Source organism: Notolepis coatsorum (genome assembly GCF_963971535.1).
Source record: "Notolepis coatsorum genome assembly, chromosome: 18".
Taxonomy (NCBI): domain Eukaryota; kingdom Metazoa; phylum Chordata; class Actinopteri; order Aulopiformes; family Paralepididae; genus Notolepis; species Notolepis coatsorum.
In genome coordinates, this window is record NC_140182.1 from 82,635,457 (window position 1) to 82,661,321 (window position 25,865).

The 25,865-nt window shown below is 43.8% G+C and overlaps 1 protein-coding gene across 4 annotated transcripts in view; it reads right to left on the reverse strand.

Moving 5' to 3' along the window:
• The window catches only part of banp (BTG3 associated nuclear protein), a 186,382-nt gene that overhangs the window by 73,911 nt on the left and 86,606 nt on the right, over positions 1 to 25,865 (reverse strand). For all 4 annotated transcript variants that reach the window (XM_084334450.1, XM_084334448.1, XM_084334449.1 and 1 more), the window contains exons 10-11: positions 16,091 to 16,162; positions 10,712 to 10,756 (exon numbers count right to left, since the gene is read on the reverse strand). In XM_084334450.1, the coding sequence (XP_084190576.1) occupies positions 10,712 to 10,756; positions 16,091 to 16,162 (117 nt within the window). The remainder of the gene's footprint in view (positions 1 to 10,711; positions 10,757 to 16,090; positions 16,163 to 25,865) is intronic.

Here is a 25,865-nt window from a genome sequence, read left to right on the forward strand (position 1 = left end):
GCCAGTGGAGTATGCGCTCAGAGGAGACTGGGTTCCAAACAACTGAAGGAACATCGAGGTCCCTCTGCCTCCAATTAGTCTGCTCTCTCTCTCCTTTTCATCCCTCGTTTGCTTGCCGTCACTCACCACCTCTCATCTTCCTCTCCACCCCCGCTCCGTTCCCTTTCTCTCATCATCATCCTCATCTCCCTCTCTATTTTTCCTCTCTCTCTCCCTCCCTCCCTCTCTCTCGCTCCCTCTCCCTCCCTCCCTCCCTCCCTCCCTCCATCCCTCTCTCTCTCTCTCTCCCTAGGTTCTGGACTGGTTCTGTGCTTACAGGTCCTGGCAGGTCCCGTGCTCTGTGACCCAATTCCCACCCTGACCCAGAACAACACAGGCTCCAGAGCCTCCAACAGATGCAACGCAACATGTGCTGACAGGAAGAGAGCGTTGGGGCACGGCCAGGGTGGGGAGGGGGTATGGGGGAGGGAGGGGGGTGTGGGCGGGCCAAAAGTAAAGTGGATCAGAACTCGCAGTCGGTCTCCAGAAGCTTGACAGTTCTTCTTCAGAGTTCCCGACGGGAAGAACTGGTTCGCCATCAGCGGATGACGCAGGGCTGCATGACACCACCAGTATATTTGGTGGAGATGTTTATGGTTACGTCCCTTGGGGGGGGGGGGGGGGGGGAGAGAGAGAGAGAGAGAGAGAGAGAGGCGCTGGCTCTCAGATGGAAGACAGCAGGGGGGGGGGGGGGGGGGGGTGAGCTGGTTCTCCTCGACAAGCAGGAGAACAGCCTGAACTCGGCAGGATCTGAATGATGCCGGGGGTTTTAACGTGGAAAGGCTCTGCGCTGACATTGGGTATCTATCTAGTGTTCGTTTATGGAACAGAAGTGTGTGTGTGTCTGTGCACGCGCATGTCTCTGTGTGTGTGTGCGTGCGTGCGCGCCCTCGCCCTCTCGGCTTTCACTCAAGGACGACACAAAGCATCTCTTCCAGACGATCTTTCTGTTTGGCTCTCCTCCCTCCATCTTTCTCCCCTCCTCCTCCTCCTCCTCCTCCTCCTCCTCCTCCTCATCAGTCGTTCCCTTTCATCTCCCCAATCCTCCATTTGGTCTGCATCAGCGCGGGGTTAGATCAGAGCCCGTCCAGGGAGGAGGGCAAAAGATAAGAGGCTCAGACTCAGAGCGCAGTAAAATACTTGTTATTTTGCAGTTCCACAGACAACCCTCCCCCTCTCTCTCTCCCTCTGTCTCTCTCTCTGTATGTCTCTCTCTCTCTCCGTCTGTCTGTCTGTCTGTCTGTCTGTCTGTCTGTCTGTCTGTCTGTCTGTCTGTCTGTCTGTCTGTCTGTCTGTCTGTCTGTCTGTCTGTCTGTCTGTCTGTCTGTCTGCCTGTCTGCCTGTCTGCCTGTCTGCCTCCCCCCCATCAGCATGAAAGGGTTTTTATAGCGGGTACAGAGAGTGCTGGTTCTGAGCTCTACCCAGCTCTACAGTGGTGCAGACTGCAGAGTTCCGGGGGTTTAGGCTGGTATACAATGACACACAGACCCCCCCCCCCCCCACACACATCTGATCTGTAGATAAACACACGTGAAACAGTGAGTGATCTACCGTGCTGCACTCTGCTAGCAGGCAGTAAAGCTCCGATCTTGAGCGGGACGGGGACTAGAGACAGTCAAGGCAGTCAATCTGCTCCCTTCACAGCTCTTTAAAACCGTCCGTCTCTTAGCTGGACCGGACAGACACCGCGATCTCCGCACCCTATTAAACCCGAGTGCAGGGTCAGGGACTCTCTTAGCCATTAACCGGCTCCCAAAACCCTCTCTCCGACCGCAAATCACTCGTCTCCTGCCACAAAGCCTCCCAGCGTAGGTCACTTACAGAGTGGTATGTCAAAGTAAACACAGCGTGCCAAACGCCAGCGTCCACCCCCACTCGCACAGCGGGATACACACTCCAAAGTCACAAAATCACACACACACACACGCGCGCGTTATAGCACGCACGCGCCTGCCCCCGCATCCTAACCCCACGCCACCAGGGGGCCACGCAGCAGCTGTGAGCGGAGGAAGGCAGAGGAAGTGAGATGCGCTGAGGGAAGCGCCCAGCTGCTACCAGAGAGGAGTATCTATCTATAGCACTCGCGGATGAAAAGAAGAAGGGGGGGGGAGGGGGGCCCAGCGGAGAGGGCTGTATCAGGGGGAGATGTGGAAGTGTTCCAGTGTGATATACTGTAGGGTTAGGCTACACCAACACGGCCTCGTCAGCCCCCCTCCCTGCTGGATTACAACAACCATGACATCAGGCGCTGGCCGTCCTGTAAGCAGACGAGAGCGGGGAAACACACAGGGTTAAAAAGCGAGAGTTCTTCACAGAGCCTCGTATTTGGTGATCCGTGCCCGCTGTGTTGTGCGGGACTAATCGACGTGAGATAACAACTTAATGAGACTAGCTAGTGACGCGGCACATATCCGGTAGAACCCGGTCCTTTGCGCTGAAATCTCTATCGCTGTTATTTGTAACCCTCGCTTGACTGTGTACAATAATGCTGTATATACACCATATATATATATATATATATCTATCTATCCACATCTGTCTGTACATACCTGGATATAATCCTCTTTACATATCTGTAGATACTATATCTGTACATATCCCTTACCTACTCTTACTAGTCATGCTACTGGCCCGGTATTACTACGACCATAGTGTCTTTATACCTGTATCACTGTACATATTAACACTACAACTCTGTCCATACATCTGATTAGCACTATTACTCTGTAGTACTAATTTATATATCTTATACACAGCTTAATCACCTGTACATTGTATATTACTATTGCACTTTACTGTTAAATTTGCACGCTGGTTGGATGCCAAACTTATTTTCGTTGTACTGTACGACAACGGTACAATTAAAGGAGACAAGGCTCCTTATTACGATGCAATTTGTGTGCCGTTTTCAAACGTTTCCATGACGACACAGATTGATCCTCTTATTATTATTCTTCTAGATTCACAGCAACAGCCTGGGGCCAAAGGTCGTCGGGGGAGGGAAGGTTAGTGTACTGAAGTGAAAAACATATATAAGAAGTCTTTCATCCCACATGCCCATCGCTCTGATGAATGCTTTTCATTTTAACCACTGGTTGGGTACCTGAAGCTCTGTCTTGCGTTTGTGTTGTTGATTTTATTTTGTTTATGTATTGGCCTGTTTTGGGCCAATGTCTTTTGTGCTTGTTGTACGGTGTTTGTACGGTGTTGTCTCGTTGATAGCAACCATGGTAAAGACATATTTCCCACGAAACTGGACAAATAAAAGAAAGTATCAATCTACACATGTACATGCATACTGTGTGTTATAGACCTGGGAGCTCCCAGTATGATTGGCCACTGAACATCTTCCCTGGAGCGGCTGGGGTTAGACGTCGCGGGTGGGCAATTGACCTGTCTCAAACCCTGCCCCTTTTCTTGATCCTCCAATCACAACTGTCGCTTACCTCGGACAAACCAAGTTTGTCCGAGGTAAGCGACAGTTGTGATTGGAGGATCAAGAAAAGGGGCAGGGTTTGAGACAGGTCTATTTCTGAGAAATGAGCTACGCAACAAAGGTTTTCCATAGAATCCCAGAGGCTCCCACACCTTCAGGATGGAATTTTCAGAAAATAATAAAAAATATAATATTTCCCAGCCTCCGATTGCCAGGCAGTTTGGCGTATCATGGTCACGGTGTACTTTTCGATGAGGAACATGATGGTGGTGTTCGTTTTCTGCCACAACCCCAGGAACACGACTTGTCAGGCGGAATAAATGTGATCCAGGCCACCCTGAGCTTCTGGAGGGGGTTGATTACAGGGGGCCTGGGACGCTCAGAGACCAGATTTACCCCTCAGTTTGACTTATAGGTAGCTGTCGAGGAAAAGAGCCTTTCACCAGATATTACCAAAATGTTCCTAATAATATTTTGCCTAGCTATAACTTATAAGCAGGGACAGGGGTTGCTGCTGGCCCAGTAGTAGTCATACCGTCTCTATTTATATATAATACAACTATGTACATATAACTGATTAGCACTACACTCAGTAGTACTAATTTATTTTGTACCCAGTTTAACCACCTGTGCATCGTATATTACTGTTGCACTTTACTGTTACATTTGCACTCTGGTTATTTTCCTTGTACTGTACTTGTGCTGTATGATGACAATACATTTGAATCTGATCTAATCTAAGGGGTTGCAAATGAGCCTTGGTTAGAAATCCTACATCTTGTTCTTGTAACTTGCCATCATTTTTTATTTTGCATCGCCCCAGACAAATAAACGAATAAATAAACAAATACCTTTAAGTGTCTCGGCCTAAGGCAACTCGAGCGTTGCTGAGAACTACCCTCATTTACTCTTCCGTACCGGTATGAGGATTCAAAACATCAGCCTCTCAGTCACAAGCGCCTCTTCTCCAACCTCCAGGCTACTATCGTCCCAAATCATATCCTCTCTGGGTTCCATTAGCTTTAAGGGTCGGCTTAAAAATACACCAGGCTCTCACTAAACAACACCGACAGCCAGCTACAGCTAATCCCAACTCACTCCATGGGAATATATAAGTGTAGTGTGTATGTGTATCTGTATGTGCATGTGCATGTGCGTGTGCGTGTGCGTGTGCGTGTGTCTGTGTGTCTGTGTGTGTGTGTGTGTGTGTGTGTGTGTGTGTGTGTGTGTGTGTGTGTGTGTGTGTGTGTGTGTGTGTGTGTGTGTGTGTGTGTGTGTGTGTGAAAAGCTGGAACAGGAACACAAGGTTATAAGAATAAGTCATTGTGTGTTTATTTTGGCACTGGGCTCCTATCATTTTACACACAATCAAGCTATGGGCTAAAAAGGAGGGGAAAATAGAGAGGTCTTTGGTTGCCGGGGGAACAGAGGCCTTTGTTCAGTTCCACGGGGAGACGCTTCACTTTTGCGTCTATTTATCATGCTATATATGGACGTGTGCGGTGGCTGCGATTATATAATTTCCATATGATTAATTATAGAACACCTCTGATAACGTATCTAATCAGATAACCCAGTGTTCTGTGAACACTAAATAACTGTTATGGTATAAAATCGGAACCAGAACCAGGCGTAGACCTCTGCCAAGAACCAAGAGAGAGACAGACTGCCATCAGGCTCAGGGAATAAGTCATGCGAGGACACAAGTGAGTGAGTGTGTGTGAGAGAGAGAGAGAGAGAGAGAGAGAGAGAGAGAGAGAGAGAGAGAGAGAGAGAGAGAGAGAGAGAGAGAGAGAGAGAGAGAGAGAGAGAGAGAGAGAGAGAGAAAGAGATAGAGAGAGCGAGAGAGAGAGAGATTGTGTGTGTGTCTGTGTGTGTCTGTGTGTGTGTGTCTGTGTCTGTGTCTGTGTGTGTGTGTGTGTGTGTGTGTGTGTGTGTGTGTGTGTGTGTGTGTGTGTGTGTGTGTGTGTGTGAGAGAGAGAAAAAAAAATAGCACTTCTGTGGGAGGACTGTCTCAATCAATTGAGAAACACATTTTGAGATGAACAAAAAGTTTACACACTGCACACACACACGAACACACAGGTGGGCAATGTCTATGGCTTCTGGAAGATATGAGCGAGTTGGATGATTAATACATTAATCATCATCATCATCATCATCATAAAAAACAACAGAGCAGCAAGAACCAAATGGGAGCCATTGTGAATGTAGACTCAAGGAACGTACGCAAGCTAGCTCTCCATTTGGGTCTGAAAGGAGTTTAATAGCTTACCGTGGTGGTGATTATTGGCGCTGTGGTTACATTAAAGTACAGGAAAAATACTATTAAATTTTTTTTCTGTGTGCTACCAGTTAGTTACCCGTCAGTTTGCCTCAGACAGGGCACTTTTATATTCAAGTTTAGAACAGCCGCCATGCTGTGCCTTGCTGCCGCTAGTACAGAGAGCGGCGCGAAATCGCCTTCTTCCTGTACTTTACTGTAATCACAGCGCCAGGACTCCACTGTACGAGAGACGCGATGCATCGCTGTGGTAAGTCAAAGTGACTTCGCCGACAACCGCTTGGTTATTTCTCATCGCGCTGCTTTCAGAGCTAGCTTGTGTATGTTCCACGGGCGTGACGTGCCAGCATTAGATTTGAGTAGACAGTGTGTTGGCAAATTTCTCCGCAAAACCTGAAATCCTTGAAGCCCAAGGGCACAGGTGCCGACTGGTCGAGCAATAGCTCGCAAATATCAACAACCCGCTCCCATTGGCTCTCGGGAGATAGACAGCAGTGAACAAGGTGCTGCTTATATAAAAGCATCTGTTCTAATGGGACTCAACCCGAAACAGCGTAGCCCCCAGACGGGGGGAGCGTGAGAAAGCACTTCCTCCCCTAAAGCCTTGCTCCTAGACGGACACCGTGAGATCATGAATATGAAATAATATGGCGGTCTGCGGCGCCCATCTGTGATCCGTAATGGTCACACAGGCCTGCTCCTCTTTGATCCAGAGACTCCCTTTGATCCCCCCAGGCAAGAACAGAGAAACAGGAAGGACCCTCTGTTCAAAACATCCAACAAAGACGAGGAGGAGAAGAAGAAGAGGATGAAGACGAAAGGGAGAGGAAAAGAGAGAGCGAGAGAGACCTAGACACAGGAAAGACATGGCGAATGTGAACCTGCGATGCGTGCGTCTGTGTATACAGTATGTGTGTGTGTGACTGTGCGCGTGTGTCTGTGTATACAGTACGTGCGTGAGTGTGTCTGTGCGTGCGTCCGTGTGGGTCTGAGAGCGACGGGGGCAGAGCTAGCAGGAGGGGTCTGTGAGGAAAGGAGGAGGAGATGACGGAGTACTGTCCGGGCCAGGGCCGTTTGAGGGCCTCTGCGTTTTGTTTGAAAATCAAATCGTTTGACCTGGTAGAACGTTAACACTTTGAGTGCCAGTGACGCTATATGTCGTTAGTTCATGCCGACCGTTGAATGCCAGCGACGACAAATATTTTTGTCGTTTCTTTTTTATTAGCGATTTGAATTCATATTTCATCAATCTAGTCTCACGTTAGTGCTGCAAACTCTCTCTGAGCTCCATTGGGAAAATACCGCCCCCTATCGTCTCTCCCTGTTGTACTGCACCCCATTGGATTAGACTGAATGAAATACATGGGGGGGGGGGGGGGGGGGGAATCCAGTTTCCCCTTTTTACTTCTCCGGCAAGCCATCCGAAGAGATCCAAGTCATTGCTGAGCCGCACAACAGCGTTGAATACATATTTCCAGTACCCAGCACTGAATCAATAATATTCCAGTAAAGGATGTTTATCACAGAATCTTTATATTTTCCTGAAACTTAAGAAAACGAGGGTTTTTCAAAAATGGTATAAAACGGAAATGAACCAATTAAAAAACAATCCGTTTCGACAATGTTGACTGCAAACAAGTCATTGATAAGCGACGGGCAGATTAGACACATAGCCATAATTTAGGACATAGTTTATGCGCTCACAACGCTATCATTGAAGTGGGTGTGGTGGCATTCAACGGGGGTAAGGCACACCGCATGGCTGGTAATCAAAGTGTTAAACACTCCAACTGTAAACAACGTTTGAATTTGAAAATCGAGAGAGCAGTTAGCACATTCGCCTTCGTTTCACAATCGGCTTCCCAGCGTCCCCTCCTAGATTAATGTAATCACGATGAAAGTAATGTGTCTTGTCTCTTGCCAGGTGCGGGAGTTGTGCAAGTCAAAAACTACAAATCATCCGAACCATATTATGTAGGAAGACACTGGAGGAGTGTAATCCATCATTGTGAATAATATTTTATGCATCTATCATTTTATCAGCTGATGTTCTCTCTCTCTTTCTCTCTTGGGGGAGGGGGGGTTTCTCCCCCTCGGAGCGGGCGGTGCGCGAACTAGGCTAAAGCTATCCAAACGGATGACATTAAAGATCCCCTCCAGATGGATTTTAAATTAAACCCTTAAGAATTTTTAATTCACCAAATTGGTCAATAAACTATTGAAAATCGCTCAGCAGCAACTCTTTCTTCTACCTTCATTAGGAACGTAAGGTTCTATGAGCTTGTCTGACTTTTAACCACTGTAACCTGCACGGACTACAACGTATGACGTATGTCATGCTAGTTAGGGTACCTTGTGTATACTGCACCTTGTGTGTGTATACTGTTTACTTTTACTCTTAATCATAGTATATATTCAGATTAAAATTATTTATTGGCTATATTTATTGTAACGTATAATATAACCAATAGGGCATACAGACACTCATCTGCACCTTTGCTTACACGGTTTATTTTTCTCATATATTATAGCCTATATTTATGTCTTTCTACTATTACCCTGCCGATACCTGTACCTCCCCTCCCCCATGCTGCTATGACACCTACATTTCAGGGGGCAGCTGGGGGAGGGGGGCTGCGGGGGCCCATGATAAAGAGGATTCTGATTACGTATAAAAGTCTGAATTAATTAGAATTTGAATTAATTTGAATTCGTTCAAATTCAATTTGGGGGTAAAAGTCGACAGCACTAATAAGCATTGGGGCAACAGTGGCTCAGGAGGTAGAGCGGTCATCTGTTAATTGGAAGGTTCCCGGAAAGATTCCCGCTCCTCCCGAGCAGCGTGTCGAGGTATCCTTGAGCAAGACACTTAACCCCTAATTGCTCCCGATGAGCAGGTTTGCACCTTGCATGGCCTCCGCCGTCAGTGTGTGAATGTGTAAAAATTATGTGAGGAACAAATTGTAAAGCGCTTTGGATAAAAGCCGTTATATAAATGCACCAATTACCATTTTTTTACCATCCATGTCTGGATGTATGAGCAGGAGAGGTGGCCAGCTCAGCCCTGGTCTGACAGCACACCAGAGGCTATGAACCAGACGCATGACTCGAATACGACCCGAGATCTGATCACGGCAACCACAATGTCAACCTGGCACGAGGACTAACGACACAGACTATTATAAAGGAAGAAAGAACCACAAACATATTTATCCTCAGTTTGTGACTCGCTGACGAAGTCATTCGCAGTTCATACACATAATTATGATAAGTGCTGACATGACAAGACAGGGAACAGCTTTTTCAGTCTGGAACAATTTAGATTTTTTTGTCATTAGCATAATACTTCCAAGTAAAGTTTATGCATGTGGCCTGAGTTCGATCTGTTTGTTTGTTTGTTTGTTTGAGTGTGTGAGGATTAGGCTGTGATCACATTGGATGCCTTTTTCTTGCTTTCAAAACGTGAGGCGTGGAGTTTGTACATAGAGAATGGAAAGTGCACAGGGCGCAACGAGCGATACCACTGATTGCCGCCGCTACCTCAGCTAATGTTACATTATGTTACATAATTTACGTAAGTTACTACTGCCGTTAGCATCCATATCTCGGTCGCGTTAAGACCTGGTCGTACAAACAAGGTTTGTCAGAAACTGCTTCTTCTCCATTATCAATTGGTTTGTTTCGCTGTCGATTCCTCTTCAGATACCTCCGATTTGTAAATCCTCCCCCTCGGTCGATTTGATTGGTCCGTCGACAAGAAGGTGACATTGGCGTTGGTTGAAACCTTTTCAACTGAGAGTGCCCCGAAAAAGCGGTGCTTCAAAAACGAGTGGCACACAGTTTGGAGGAGAAAACTCCAGTGTGTGAAAACAAAGTGTGTGTGTGTGTGTGTGTGTGTGTGTGTGTGTGTGTGTGTGTGTGTGTGTGTGTGTGTGTGTGCGTGCGTGCGTGTGTGTGTGTATATATATATCTGGAATTAAAGTGTTTATTTTTCAAGTTCTTATTGTTAAACTTCCCTCTTACATCACATCACTGTAGGAATGGAATCTTGGAACCTATTCTACACATTCAAATGACTGGTTAGTTCTTAGGGTTCCTCCAGTTTGCTCTGAACTAGGAACAACTGCTTTTTCCTTTGATGCTTCAAACACCTGGAACGCCCTCCAACTGACTCTGAAGCTGAAGGTTCTTCTTTCTCTTGCTGCATTTAAAAGTATGATCTCCAGGCAGCTGGGTGGCGCAGCGGACTAAGCGCTCGTCACCAACGCGAGAGACACTGGTATCGAATCCGGCTGTCAGCGTTGCTTCCGGCTTGGCCGGCCGTCATACAGGCTCAATTGGCAGCGTCAGCGGGAGGGAAGCCGGTGGGTGGGTCCGGGTCGTTGTAAACAGCGACTCCTACAGTTCGGTCGGGGCGCCTGCACAGCGAGGGAAGGATCTGGAGGGAGGTAGTGTGACCTTCCACACGTTACATTCTCTCAGTGAGAGTCCGCGCTGCCAGGTGAAAAGAAGTGGTGGGCTGGGTACACATGTGTCGGAGGAAGCATGTGATACTGATAGTCTCCGCCCTCCCAGACCGACGGTAGGGGGTAGAGTGCGCAACGACCAATTGGCATAACGACTAACATTGGGAGGGGAGAAAAGCGGAAAAAGAAGGGGAAAAAAGATAATTCAAAAAAATAAAAATAAATATCTCCAACCACTGTGTGTCGACTTGTAACTGTTTTAGCAGATTTATTTTTTTATTTATTCTTATTTATTGTGACTATATTTGCGACTAAATTGCTGATAATCTGTGTCTTGTTTTGTAAGCTCGTCGTCTCTGTAAATGAGGGTAACCCCAGTGTCTTACTAGTTGAAATAAAATGAAAATATATATGTCAAATTTTAACTAAAGTTAGTTACTGAAGCTGGACAATTCACCAGTGTGTGTGTGTGTTTCCTGTCCTTACCTGTCCATCCTGACCAACATGGACCTGGTGAATCTGGAGGTTTCCCTGAAAAAGAGAGAGAGAGAGAGAGAGAGAGAGAGAGAGAGAGAGAGAGAGAGAGAGAGAGAGAATATAACATTATTAATTATGTTCATATCCAAACATGAAACACAGAGACATATATATTTAAAGAGGTACGCAGATTTATTAAAATCTCTGTAATCTTTTTTTAATCCTCTTTTTCTCCGCCAGATTTTTTTCTATTTTTCTCCCCATCCCAATTTAGTCGTTATGCCAATTCCCCTCCTCCCCTACCTGGTTGTTGTGCGCATGTTATAAAGATGAGGCTATTGAATAACATATCAATTACGAATGATTTGATCTCGCTCTGAGAGACAGCGCGTTCCCACTCTATCACCGATTCGATCTCGCTCTGAGAGACAGCGTGTTCCCACTCTATCACCCAGAGCCATTTATCACCAGTTTGGACAGCGAGGTTTATAACAAAGAAAATATAAGAAAAAGAGTTCTAGAGTGTCAGTGGCTTTCCAACCTGGCCACATTCTGGTAATAAATGGCTCTGCTAGCACTAACCTCAGGTATGGAGAAAGCAGTTGGGGAAAATAGAGAGATGTTGTTCCCACAAAGTGTCACTCAAGTTTTACATTATGCGTCGCTTCTAACGGTGAGTAAATTACAGTTGTCGTTAACTAAAATGATATACTAGCAAGCATATCATTCTAGACATGGCTTCTAATTGAGACCAGCCTTTATTTGTCAAAACATGTCCCGATTAAACTTGCCGTTTAATTGGGACTCTACTTTTAAATAGAGTTTTACGGTATAATGAGTTTGAACGTGTCCTCTGGTGATGTCATCAGAGGACACTGAATCTTTGTGTTGTGTTGGTCACAGCTCAATGAAATGTGACAATGTCACACCGCCAACAAAGTACGGGGTCCGTTGTCTCTTATTCGGAATGGATTTGGACCGAAAGTACTTACTGTAGCCACTCCCCTCTGACAAAACTGTAGTTTTTTCACACAGCATGGGAAATAATACAGCCGCACTATCTAACAAATATTAACATGCGACAGTCTCCGGCCTCCCGGACGCGTGAATATTAAAGGCAACCAACTTGTGTTCGGCTTTTCTCTGATTGGCCGCGACCCCCCGCCCCCACGCGCAAGCAAGCGGCAGCCCCTCCCACGTCCCAAATGAAACCCAAGGAGCTAGCGGCAGCGCGGGCAACCAACTTGTGTACCACTACAAACCAACTTAAGCTGCTGTACCAACCAACTTGTGTTCAGCTGCGGTAGCAGTGGAGCGCTGCTGACTGATTATTATGTTTCGCGTTTTTAACAACCAACTACCAGATTCACTCGTCACTGTACATCACCTCTGAAGTATAAACAAAGCCCATACAGTTATGAAATGCGCTGAACTAGAAAGCGTAACGTTATTATGTTTCGCGTTTTTAACAACCAACTACCAGATTCACTCGTCACTGTACATCACTTCAGCTCCAGCAGCAGCAGCAGCGGCCGCGCTCTGTTGAAGCCCTTCAATGACAGAGCTCTCATATTTTGCGAATGCATAAACTATATCTTAAATTATGGCTATGTGTCTAATATGGCTGTCGCTTATCAATGACTTCGCGACAGCCATATTAAACACTCACTGTACATCAGTGTGGAACTGTACGCTGTAACGTTATATGTTATTTCGCCGGTGGAGGCTGCTGAAGCGCCAGCGGGGCGACGCGGTGGTTTTTCCCCGGCTTCCGTGCGCCGCCCGCGGCTTGATCCAGCTTCAGCAGCAGCAGCGGCGGTGCTCTGTTGTAGGAAGCCCTTCAATGACAGAGCTCTCATATTTTGCGAATGCATAAACTATATCTTAAATTATGGCTATGTGTCTAATATGGCTGTCGCTTATCAATGACTTTGCGACAGCCATATTAGACACATCGCCATAATTTAAGATATAGTTTATGCATTCGCAAATATGAGAGCTCTGTCATTGAAGTGGGTGGTGGCAGCATTACTAACAGTAGCGATTTTTATTGTTTTGTCATGACCAAACATAATCCCAACATAGATAGGAGGTGTACTGTATGTCAAATGTCGGTCATCATCGCCATAATTTAAGATATAGTTTATGCATTCGCAAATATGAGAGCTCTGTCATTGAAGTGGGTGGTGGCAGCATTACTAACAGTAGCGATTTTTATTGTTTTGTCATGACCAAACATAATCCCAACATAGATAGGAGGTGTACTGTATGTCAAATGTCGGTCATGTGGTGGAAGAGTTTAGTACAGTCACACAACAGAACACCAGTGTTTCTAGTAGATATGTTTATTAATATAAATAAACACCTCTGTCTGAACTGGTTCGAGCAGCACGTTGGTTCGACCAGCGCTTCTGCCGCGTCTCTCAGCGGAAAAGGGCGTGTGCTAGGGCGGTCACGTGGCCGTGTGGCCAATCAGAGAAACGCTGAACGAAAAGCTGAACACAAGTTGGTTGTCTTTAATATTCATGCCTCCCGCACCAACAGTAGGGGGGGGGTGGGAGGGGAGCGCAACAACCAGGAAGGGGGTTGGGAATTGGCATAACGACTAACAGTGGGATGGGAGAAAAATCGGAAAAAAGGAGGGAAAAAAAAGATTAAAAAATAAAATAAATAAAAAACAGCCATAGGGATTTTTTTTAATGTTTTTATCTACATTATTTCATTGTACATGTTCAGCAAATCTACCCTGGGTAACATAAAGGTATATACAAAAATGTAATACCATCATCCACAAACATTCATTATGACGGAGCTTGACCATGCATGGTTTGACAGAGGACTGTTTACACACTTGATTACAGGGGGATCGGAGGGCGTGGATGCAATGTCCTTGGACGTCGTCAAGTCAACAATTCATGTCAACGATTCTGTCATTCCTAGCCATATCAAGGCCAGGCCATACTCAAATTCGATACTAGTTGACGAAACGCCAGAGATGTACCCTCCTGCTGACAGATGTACCCCTCCTGCTGACAAGAGATGTACCCTCCTGCTGCCAGATGTACCCTCCTGCTGCCAGATGTACCCTCCTGCTGCCAGATGTACCCTCCTGCTGCCAGATGTACCCCTCCTGCTGACAGATGTACCCTCCTGCTGCCAGATGTACCCTCCTGCTGCCAGATGTACCCTCCTGCTGCCAGATGTACCCTCCTGCTGACAGATGTACCCTCCTGCTGACAGATGTACCCTCCTGCTGACAGATGTACCCTCCTGCTGACAGATGTACCCTCCTGCTGACAGATGTACCCTCCTGCTGACATAGATGTACCCTCCTGCTGACAAGAGATGTACCCTCCTGCTGTCTGAGCTGCCAGCTAGGCAGCATGGCGTGAGTTCCTCGTTTCCCCCTGGCGAGCATGCAGAGAACAGGCGGCTTTGATGAGAGAGGGGCCAGCTCCGAACCAAAACTCACCATGAGAGAGGGGCCAGCTCCGAACCAAAACTCACCATGAGAGAGGGGCCAGCTCCGAACCAAAACTCACCACGAGAGAGGGGCCAGCTCCTAACCAAAACTCACCATGAGAGAGGGGCCAGCTCCGAACCAAAACTCACCACGAGAGAGGGGCCAGCTCCGAACCAAAACTCACCACGAGAGAGGGGCCAGCTCCGAACCAAAACTCACCACGAGAGAGGGGCCAGCTCCGAACCAAAACTCACCACGAGAGAGGGGCCAGCTCCGAACCAAAACTCACCACGAGAGAGGGGCCAGCTCCGAACCAAAACTCACCACGAGAGAGTGGCAGTCGGCAGAAAAGTTTTTTTTTGTTGCTCAGCTTTGAACTCCAAAAAACAAACAATATCATTGAGTGGGAAGGAGAGAAGAAGGGAGAGAGAAAAAAAACACTTCTCTGGCCTCGATCACAAAGAGCAGGAAGAGTCTCTCTCTCACTCACTCACTCACTCACTCACTCACTCACTCACTCACTCTCACTCTCTCACTCTCTCACTCTCTAGGAATAGGAAGTGAGCGAGGAAGCACTTTGCAGAGGTGTCGGCTCCCCCGTTGCACGTTGTGTCCTCTGCATATGTGGCGCAAATCGTGCAGGAAGTGTGTGTTAGGGAAGGGCAAAACTCCCCACATTTCTATTCGGTAGTCACTGGGAACAATTTTTATACTAATCGACCGACCCCCCCCCCCCCCCCCCCCCCACGTTAACATATGATAATGTTTTTACTTAAAAGCGAACGTGAGATAATCAAACAAGCGAGCTGGCTGGCTGCTGTCATTTCAAACAGCTAGATAATTAGGAGTTGCAGCAGGCTAACGTTATTTCCAGGAACAAAAGCATTAATTCAGAAAGTTAGATCGTTGATGCTTGAAATGTCTGAGCTTCCACGTTAACGTATGGTTTGTTTTTACTTATTAGTGAACGTGAGATAATCAAACAAGAGTTAGCTGGCTGGCTGGCTGCCGTCATTGCTAACAGCTAGATATTTGAGAGTCGGACCAAGCTAATTCTGAACATTACATCACTGATCCTTGAAATGTGTGAACTTGGTAAAAACAACATGGCAAACGTACAAAACATTGCTACCATGTAACCTCTCCGGTCTCTCTTTCTTAATCTTTCTTTTCTGTTCTCCCAGCTGTTAACAGACTGTTATGCTACCTGGCTAGCTAGCGAGCTGTACCCTGCATGCCGTAGGGTCCATTCTCAATACACTAACAGTGTAGGTGCCGGTAAAAACAAGGGAAACTATATTTTTGGAGACAAAACGATAATATTTTTTAAATTATTATTATAATTTTTTTTATATAATTTTACAACCATTAGAATATTATAAAATCGATGTCCATCCCTAGTGTGCATGGGTGTGCACATACTGGAGCCTAGAAATAAATCTCTCTCTCCCCCCACATCCCAAATTATTAACAATGTTGCCGAGGAAACGGATTCTTCCAAGTTGAGTCAGAGTTCTCTTGGATTTACACTGGCAGGCCGGTCCAATGCGTTCAGCGTTTGGTGCCGTCTGGTGAGGGACATGAGACATCTGGGCATGATGTGGAAACAAATGTAATAACCCCCCTGCATAAGCACACAGATGTATTGGCCAGGACATATAATATGGAACATCTGCTGGAGCTAAACGCTCCCTAATGACTTTAACACTGACAAACTAATACTAGCATGTCTTTTGATGATCCAGAGTGGCCGGTCCACAGGGACGGAGACACGCAGGACAGACAGACAGACAGACGGACAGACAGACAGACGGACAGACAGACGGACAGACAGACTGACAAGATGAGAGATTGTTCGTCACTCTCTCATCTCTCTCTCTCTCTCTCTCTCTCTCTCTCCCTCTCTCTTAAACACACATACTTACTTCACTGTCCTGTGTGATCTGCACCTCTTCTCCTTGTGGTACCTGGGCAATGTGCAGATGGCCTTGAGGAATCTATAGAGAGACACAGAGAATAATGTAAGAGACAGAGAGAATATTGTAAGAGACACAGAGAATAATGTAAGAGACAGAGAGAATATTGTAAGAGACACAGAGAATAATGTAAGAGACAGAGAGAATATTGTAAGAGACACAGAGTATAATGTAAGAGACACAGAATAATGTAAGACACAGAGTATAATGTAAGAGACAGAGTATAATGTAAGAGACACAGAATAATGTAAGACACAGAGTATAATGTAAGAGACAGAGTATAATGTAAGAGACACAGAATAATGTAAGACACAGAGTATAATGTAAGAGACAGAGTATAATGTAAGAGACACAGTATAATGTAAGACACAGAGTATAATGTAAGAGACACAGAATAATGTAAGACACAGAGTATAATGTAAGAGAGACAGAGTATAATGTAAGAGAGACAGAGTATAATGTAAGACAGAGTATAATGTAAGACACAGAGTATAATGTAAGACAGAGTATAATGTAAGACACAGAGTATAATGTAAGACAGAGTATAATGTAAGACAGAGTATAATGTAAGAGACACAGAGTATAATGTAAGACACATAATAATGTAAGAGACACAGAGTATAATGTAAGACAGAGTATAATGTAAGAGACACAGAATAATGTAAGAGACACAGAGTATAATGTAAGACACAGAGTATAATGTAAGACAGAGTATAATGTAAGACACAGAGTATAATGTAAGAGACACAGAATAATGTAAGAGACACAGAATAATGTAAGAGACAGTATAATGTAAGACAGAGTATAATGTAAGAGACACAGAATAATGTAAGAGACACAGAATAATGTAAGACACAGAGTATAATGTAAGACACAGAGTATAATGTAAGAGACACAGAATAATGTAAGGCACAGGGTATAATGTAAGAGACACAGAGTATAATGTAAGACAGAGTATAATGTAAGACACAGAGTATAATGTAAGAGACACAGAATAATGTAAGAGACAGAATAATGTAAGACACAGGGTATAATGTAAGAGACACCGAGTATAATGTAAGAGACACAGAATAATGTAAGAGACACAGAATAATGTAAGACACAGAGTATAATGTAAGAGACAGAGTATAATGTAAGAGACACAGAGTATAATGTAAGAGACACAGAGTATAATGTAAGACAGAGAATAATGGAATAAACATGGAGAATAATGGAAGAGACATATAGAGACTAATGGAGAGAATAATGGAGGAGATAGAGAATAATGGAGATAGAGAATGGAAGAGACATATAGAGAATAATGGAGAGAATAATGGAGGAGATAGAGAATAATGGAGATAGAGAATAATGGAAGAGACATATAGAGAATAATGGAGAGAATAATGGAGGAGATAGAGAATAATGGAGATAGAGAATAATGGAAGAAACAGAATAACTGAAGAGACATATAGAGCAGTGGCGTCGTTAGCCCTGGGCTTCCGGGGCTTTAGCCCCGGATGTTTTTCTCCTAGCCCCGGATCTAAAAAAAAAAAAAAAATTTTTTTTTTTTTTTACTTTTTTTTTTTTTTTTATGTCAGCATCCCCATTGTCTGTGCTGAATGTTTGTTAGTGTTTGGTATTTTTTGTTGGTTTTTAGTACTTTTAAACATTTTTAGTAAGTAGTTTTCATTTGATCCTATAATTCTTTCATTCACCGATTTGTGGACTTTTTTTTTAGTGTCCTGAAAGGCGCCTTATAAATCAAATGCATTATTATTATTATTATCATCCAGGAGGGAAAAGACACTTTGGATAGTAGGGACTGCATCTCTGCCTGTCCTGACCAGGAAACACTTTGCAACTGTGATCTCCTCTGGCAATAGTTGGATATTGTAATGTGTGGCGAGGGGTTGCAGCAATTCCACTGAGAGAAACTGGTCTGAGGCTGGATAACATGCCTGTATGCCTCTCATAAATTGTTATCCAACTCATGAGAACCTGCTCTCAAGCTCTTGCAGCATTCTGTCGACGACTGGATAGAACAGTCTCTGTCTCAGCTGATCTCCTGAGCTGAGGTCTGAGCTTGTGCCACAAGATGACTCAACTACATACTCGTCCATCCTTTTCTGCTTCCTCCTTTGGCTGGTAGTATGTTCCTCAATCCAAAGGCCATTACATATGGCCTTTGTCCTGTCATACATGTCCACTGCCATCTCTGATGTGCGATAACCTTTGAGTGTGTCCTGCACTGTGCTTTTAAATAGTACAGATATTGAAGATGTGCACTTTAACGCAGCAGCACCTGGAGCCATCCATACCCATGTCCAGTGTCCTATAATAAGCTTTAATCGAACCTCGGATAGTCCGGTTGGTTTGGGGTGGTGTGAAAGCTCATTCACTCTTGCAAGTGAACCCTGCTGCGGTTCATTTGTGATGTGAATGCAAAGCGGACCAAAGGCAGGAAAAGACCCAAAAATCGAATATTTTTTTAATGAGAAGACTGAAACATATGTATATAATGAAACACACAATAGTTTTTTTTCGATTGCCTAAGCATGATTTTGAAAACGGGGCCCGGTGTTTCAAAACACACAATTAGCACAACCACACACACAATTATCAGAACACCTCAGATCCTTTGCTAAATTAAACACTTGTCAAAACCATACACTAATTTTGTTACCATATGAAACACACGTTACATAATGACTTAATTCTGTTTGAACCAGTTACACACACTGCTGTGCTTAACCTAAAACACATTTAGCAATTCTACTTCTCAGTGATTAGAGTACTGTAAGTGAAGTACGCAGATAATGTGCAAATATACAATAAATTCACCAAACACTACACAAGACCAATGCTGTAGACTGATGAAAATATAATTTATTTATCTACATATACCCAAATCAATGATGCAGACTGATGAAAAAAATTACATTTTCTCTCCATATAACCAAATCAGTCAACATTTCAACATGGAGAATCACAACAATACATGTCCCAGTTTTCATGCTACTATGTGCATAACACTGTAAGCTCAGCAAATATCAGACAAACATAAAATACTGTATCCAGTACAGGTTAAAATTACAGTAACACAATTTTTTTTTTGAAAAAATGTAAACAGAAAATACTAGACATTATCTCTTTGCCTAGCTGGATCTGGCAAGATAATTTTTTGTTGTGATTCTCCATGTTGACTGATTTGGGAAAATGGGAGAAAATGTATATTTTCATCAGTCTGCATCATTGGTTGTCTTGTGTAGTGTTTGGTGAATGTATTGTATATTTTCATGTTCTCTGTGTACAGTACTTCACTCTCCTTCCATTTTGGTTGAAGACAGGTGAACTCACCTGCTGCATTTTTATAGTGCTTAAACCTGATTGTGTATCTACAATTAACTGTGTTTTTATTTTGTTATTGGTGTATATGTGTATGTATGTACAGTATATGTATATATATTATATGTATATATATGTGTATATATGTATATTTGTACTCCTGTTGGGGCTTCTTGGACCAGATCAATGTTTTATCTGGCTAAATAAATAAATAAATAAGAAACTGATGATTTGGTCCTGTTAACTTTGAATTTTCTAGGGACTGCCCATATCCCTCTCATGGACCTGGACCTCACTTTGAGAACCTCTAATGATTCTAGTTATTCAGTATTCATCTCTAATTAATCTAAAATTGCGTATTTCTGTGCTTAAAAAAAAAAATGGGGGGGGGGGGTGACCCCCCCCTCCACCCCCCTGGGCTGAAGCCCCCAATGTTTTCTAACCCTAAAAACGCCCCTGATATAGAGAATAATGGAAGAGACAGAATAATGGAAGAGACAGAGAATAACTGAAGATCCATAATATAGAGAATAATGGAAGAGACAGAGAATAATGGAGGAGGTAGAGAATAATGGAGAAGAGATATAGAATAATGGAAAGGAGATAGAGAATAATGGAAGAGACAGAATAACTGAAGAGACATATAGAGAATAATGGAAGAGACATATAGAGAATAATGGAGGATAGAGAATAATGGAAGAGACAGAGTATAACGGAAGAGACAGAGAGACTAATGAAAGAGACAAGAGTATAACCAAAGAGACAGAGCAGTGTGGGCCACGTGGCCTACTGGTGGGCCATGAAGGTACTACAGGTGGGTCGTGAAAGGTAATTTCCAATAAAAGACTGTAATTAAGTTTGAAATGAACAAATATTTAAGATTAGATATTTGCATAAAAAATTCTCGCCCATAATCAAACATGGGGAATGTCGTCCTCAATGGTCTGGGAATCAATGAAGGCATACTTAAAGAGGTAGGTCACAATCTCTTATTGCGCACTGCAAAAGAGAGCTAGCACTGAACTCTTTAAGCATATGATATTTAAAAGTTAGATATAATGTATAGCCATTCACTCTCGGATGACACTTAAAATAGATTTGATCAGGGACTTCCGGTGTGACGTTAGAGGGCACAGACGCATAGAAGACCGATCTCCCGGGCGAAGTGTAATTCTTCCACTTCAAGAATTCAATGAACACAAATATCTAAATCAAAAGGTAGATGAGTGGAAGAAGGAAAGGGAAGGACCGAAAAAGAAGGGAAAAAACTTTTCATGTCAATGAGACCACAGAGGAGTCCGGCATCGAAGCTAACGTGGTCGCTAGCTTAAATAAAATGTGGCAAGATGACAACGTGCCGACAAGTCACGAGAAGAGCACGGAACATGAATATACAACCAAGGAGCTGGTGCCGAGAGAAGCATGCATTAAAAAAGCACTTAAGATAAAAGGAACCCGCTTCCAGACTCCACACTCCAACATGAAGATTCAAAGAAGTACTGGAAGGAGGCAAGGAGGGAATCGGGGGCCCAGGCGCCTCAGAACGCGAGAGACGGGACGAGCCGACGGCACCAGCACCAGGCAGACAGAGGGGCCGCTGCACTGAGAGCGAGAGAGAGGCTCAGAGAGTACACGCATCCTTCAAGAACAATGAGAAAGAAGCCATAGGACTCCTCTTGTTTCTGTGGTCATGGCAATGTTTACTAAGTGCCCGGGAGGGGTAAGGTCATTTTATTAGCGTAGGTTTTCTTTAGCAGCCAACGTTGGACCAAGGGATGGAGGGGTTTCGGATAGACGCTTCGTCACACACCCTTAGCGCAGGGCCCCCCCCTAACGAGAGGCTCTCCCTCGCACACCAACGGGGTTTATGCCAAGAGGAGCGGGTGTTTCCCCCCTCGCTTGGAGGTCGAATTCAATAACATGTTAAATGTTATATGTTAAATGTTGGGAAGAATGTAGGGTATGGGAGGCAGCTAACATATGCAATAACTGGGAAATTAATGTCAGAACCATAAACGGACCAGACCAAGCAAGAACGAAAACGGCTATCCCTCATATACCAATGCCCTGTCCTGTGAGTCTTGTTTGTCTTGTGGTGGTGGTTGTCTTATTCTAGAAAAATCAGTAGATTGGCTATGCAAAAACGAAACATCATACCATAAGGAAAAGAAAAGGTTGTTGTAAAATGTGAAGAGGTGATTTTGGAAAAGAAAAGGAAAATGTTTATGCAAATTTTCGTAACCACTGAAACAAAATTGTAAATTGTCTATGAAAAAGTGGAATTCATACTGTAAAGAAAAATTGTATATGTGAAAAAGTGACTTTGGAAAAGAAAAGGAAAATGTCCATGCAAAAATGTAAAAAAAAAAGTTACTTTGGAAAAGATGCACCAAAATAAAGAGTTATAAAAAAATATAGATTTGATCACTTCTAGACGCACAAAGCAGAAAATCTTAAAGTCTAGGCACAGCTTGTATGAACATGGGGACATTTTAGCACATCATTACACAAGGAGGGGTGGACGGTATAACAGTTGAACCGTTCGTGCCAAACTGTGAAATGTAAAAAAGACAAACGAGTCAGACATGAACAGGCTGGCAAGTATCAAAGGACTGGCTGGTCATGGATTATCAAAGGACATAAACCACTTCCCAAGAAAGACAATGGGAATAACTCCATGGCTGTGTTGTGGGCTGTTTCGGACAAATTAACAAAATGGTATGCACAGTTTTTTATTGCCATTCTCCCGAGTAGTGTTGATGACTCACAACGAGCACATCACTGGTGGGCGTTTTTGCCATGTGGTGAACCAAGTATGGTCAATTACAAGTCCCGTCGTTATGGGCATATAGTGTTTACTCCATTGTGTCAGAAGATGCAACAAACAATAATCGGTGTGCTGCACATGGCGTTTGTTTTGGAAGCGAGTGTCTGCATCATCATTTTCACAATCTCAGTCTCCGCCTGTACTGTGGGCATGAGTTTCAGTCAGTTTTACAAATTGTAATACTATAGGCCCTAATCATTTGGCATAAGATATTGATGGCTAGTGCATTTGTTTGGCTATTGTGTCACAAAGTAATGTTTAATGTAGACCTTCTTTTATTTGTATGTCAGCTCTTTGACTGCCTGAGTGACTGACTGAGTGAAGTGGAGTCAACCTTGATGACTTGGACTCGGACTAGGGTAATGAGGACTCGATCAGACTTGACCCGGGCACTTGATGACTTGGACTAGGGTAATGAGGACTCGATCAGACTTGACCCGGGCACTTGATGACTTGGACTAGGGTAATGAGGACTCGATCAGACTTGACCCGGGCACTTGATGACTTGGACTCGGGTAATGAGGACTCTATCAGACTTGACCCGGGCACTTGATGACTTGGACTCGGGTAATGAGGACTCGATCAGACTTGACCCGGGCACTTGATGACTTGGACTCGGGTAATGAGGACTCGATCAGACTTGACCCGGGCACTTCTTTGGTGACTCGGACTCGAACACTGGGGACTCGAGACTCTAGATTTAGTGACTCGACTACAACACTGGCTGCTACTAATGATGAATAAATTACAGTTATAATGCAGGCGCACTGTATTTTTGTAGTTAGCTAACATTATGCATTAGCAAGCATTGTTGTGTGATGATAAGCAGCAGTGTTCTCATAGATGATGTCTTTATTAGATCGATTTGTATTGTCATGTTGAGAGTGACGCGAGGAAATGACAACGCCATTTTGTTTGTAGTCTTATGAGGACAGGAGACCCATGACTTTCGATGGGCTTTCGAATAAAAAAATAAACTACACTTCCTAGTTCACGCCAGCCCCTGTCAATAAGCTGACTTCTAGATTTAATTTTTTATTTCTCTTATTTTTCGGGATAATATCCCACAAACCTGAACGTTATTGCCATAAAACAGAATGCAGTTAGTTTCTCTACCTTCCTGTCTAGCAAAAAACGGTACAACAGGAAAAAAAGCAACAAACGCATAATGCTAGGTTTTTATTTTTTTATTTTGAACAGACAGTAGTCCACCTAGACACTAGTATACCTAGTGTCTATAGTCCCCCCTGATAGCTGGTACAGCCTGACCCTTTAGTCAGTGTAGTGTATCAAGCAACAAACACAACAATGAACATACACTCAGGACTGATACAAAAAACTAAAAGCAATTGGTCACAATCAGCTACAGAACTGAAAAGCATATCTTATATTGTCTTTATCTTTATCTTAGAATAGAATAGAAATACTTTTATTGACTTCCGGTTTGAGATGTTCGGGTAAGCGGCCATAGAAAAGAGCTCCCGGTCAAAGAATATTGAAAAAAGGAAGTAAAACTATCTAAAACAAAATAAGAAGTGACAATTCAAGGATATAAGAGAAAAGAAAGGATGAACACGAGAAAAAGCTAAAGAAAAGCAACCCCAGAAGAAGTACAAACACCGGAGGAAAGTTATCGACGCGAGGAGGTGACGCAGGAGGTAATTCAAGCTAGCATGACGCAGGGCGACAGAGCAGAGATGCCCACTTGGGTAGCGGAGCTACAAGCTAGCATACAGACTAGCATCCAAGCTAACACGAAGAACATCCAGAACAACATCGACAGACTCAGGGAAGAATTAAAGAAGGGTCAGGACGAGCTCAGAGAAGAAATAAATAAGAGACTCGAGACAGTTGATGGAAAACTACAGGAACAAGAGAAAGACATGTGGATGCTAGAAGACAGGACAAGACAAGACAGACAATGATCCCATCGGTGATCGCGATTACTCATTTATATGTAATTATTACACGTGTTTACGGGACACTATAGGTTTTGAGGCGAGCAGATCTGGTAGCGATTGCTTTGCTAGACCTCCTCCCCCTCAGAGCGAGTCTTGATAGTCCAGTTCATTCATTGTCTATCCTGATTTCAAAAGGTAGGCGATACTGCCACCTGGTGAGATTCGATCGGCATTGCAATTCCAACGTAGGCAAACAAGCCAGGGGCGGCTAGACTGATCCCGATGATCGTTTAGAATTGGGATCAAAGGAAAAAGATCAAAGGATCTAAAAAACGTATTATTACGTGTTTTTAGCGCTCAAGCGTTGGCGGTGAAACACGTAATATTACATGTTTGGCCCCGAATGAGTTAAGAGGTTAATATTAGGCGCCATCTAAATATTCTTTATATAGCCACTCCACCCAACCACCAACACCAAAGATTATACTATCACTTGATGCTGAAAAAGCTTTTGTTTGGGTGGAATGGGACTACCTTTTCTATACTCTCAAAAGATTCTGTTTTGGCCCAACGTTTTTATCTTGGATTCAAATGATCTATTCCTCTCCAATGGCAGCAGTGCATACCAACAACAACCTCTCTGTTTACTTTAATATACAAAGAGGTACCAGACAGGTGTGTCTGATGTCTCCACTCCTATTTGCCATCGTTATCAAACCGTTAACATAAGCTATACAGCAAGCTAATAATATTAAATTGCTTTATGCAGATGATTTACTATTATAGTCGGATTCTCTCTCAAGCCTCCCTAGACTACTAGACACATTAAAGAAATCTGGCTTTTTAAAATCAACACAAATAAGTTAAAATATCTGACATTCTAGCAAAGGCAGGAAGTTAGCTTTGTAGAGGTCTTTATAATTAATCCTATAATTAGGATAATAAATGTTGGAATTTGCTGCCCCTCTCCCTGAGTGGAAGGATCAATACTGTTAAAATAATGTATTACCTACCAGGTCCATAAATCTGTACATGGATTTGAAATTAAACAATCAAGATGTGCTTTAAGTGCAGGCTTTCAGCTTTAATTAAAGGGTATGTACATCAAAAACAGGTGGACGTAGGAATTACAACAATTTCTATATGTGCCTCCTCCTTTTTAAGGGACCAAAAGGAATTGACTGCTCAGCTGTTCCATGGCCAGTTGTGTGTTATTGCCTCATTATTTAATTTACAAGGGGCAGATAAAAGATCTTTAAAGTTAATTTCAAGTGTGGTATTTTCATTTGGAATCTGTTGCTGTCAACTCTCATGAGGTCCAAAGAGTCACTATCGGTGAAGAAAGCCAAGGCATCATTAGGTCAAATAAACCGGTTGGTACATTCTTAAAAAAGAAAGAATGCACTGATTAGCAACACCAAAAGACCTGGAAGACCGCACAAAACAACTGTGGTGGATGCCAGGAGAATTATTTTCCTGGTGAAGAAAAACAGTTGGCCAGATCAAGAACACTGTCCAGGAGGTAGGCGTATCTATGTCAAAATCAACTAACAAGAGAGTATTTCACCAGTGAATACAGAGGGTTCACCACAAGATGAAAACCACTGGTGAGCCTCAAAAACAGGAAGACCAGATTACAGTTAGCCAACATCCAATGGACAGATGAGACAAA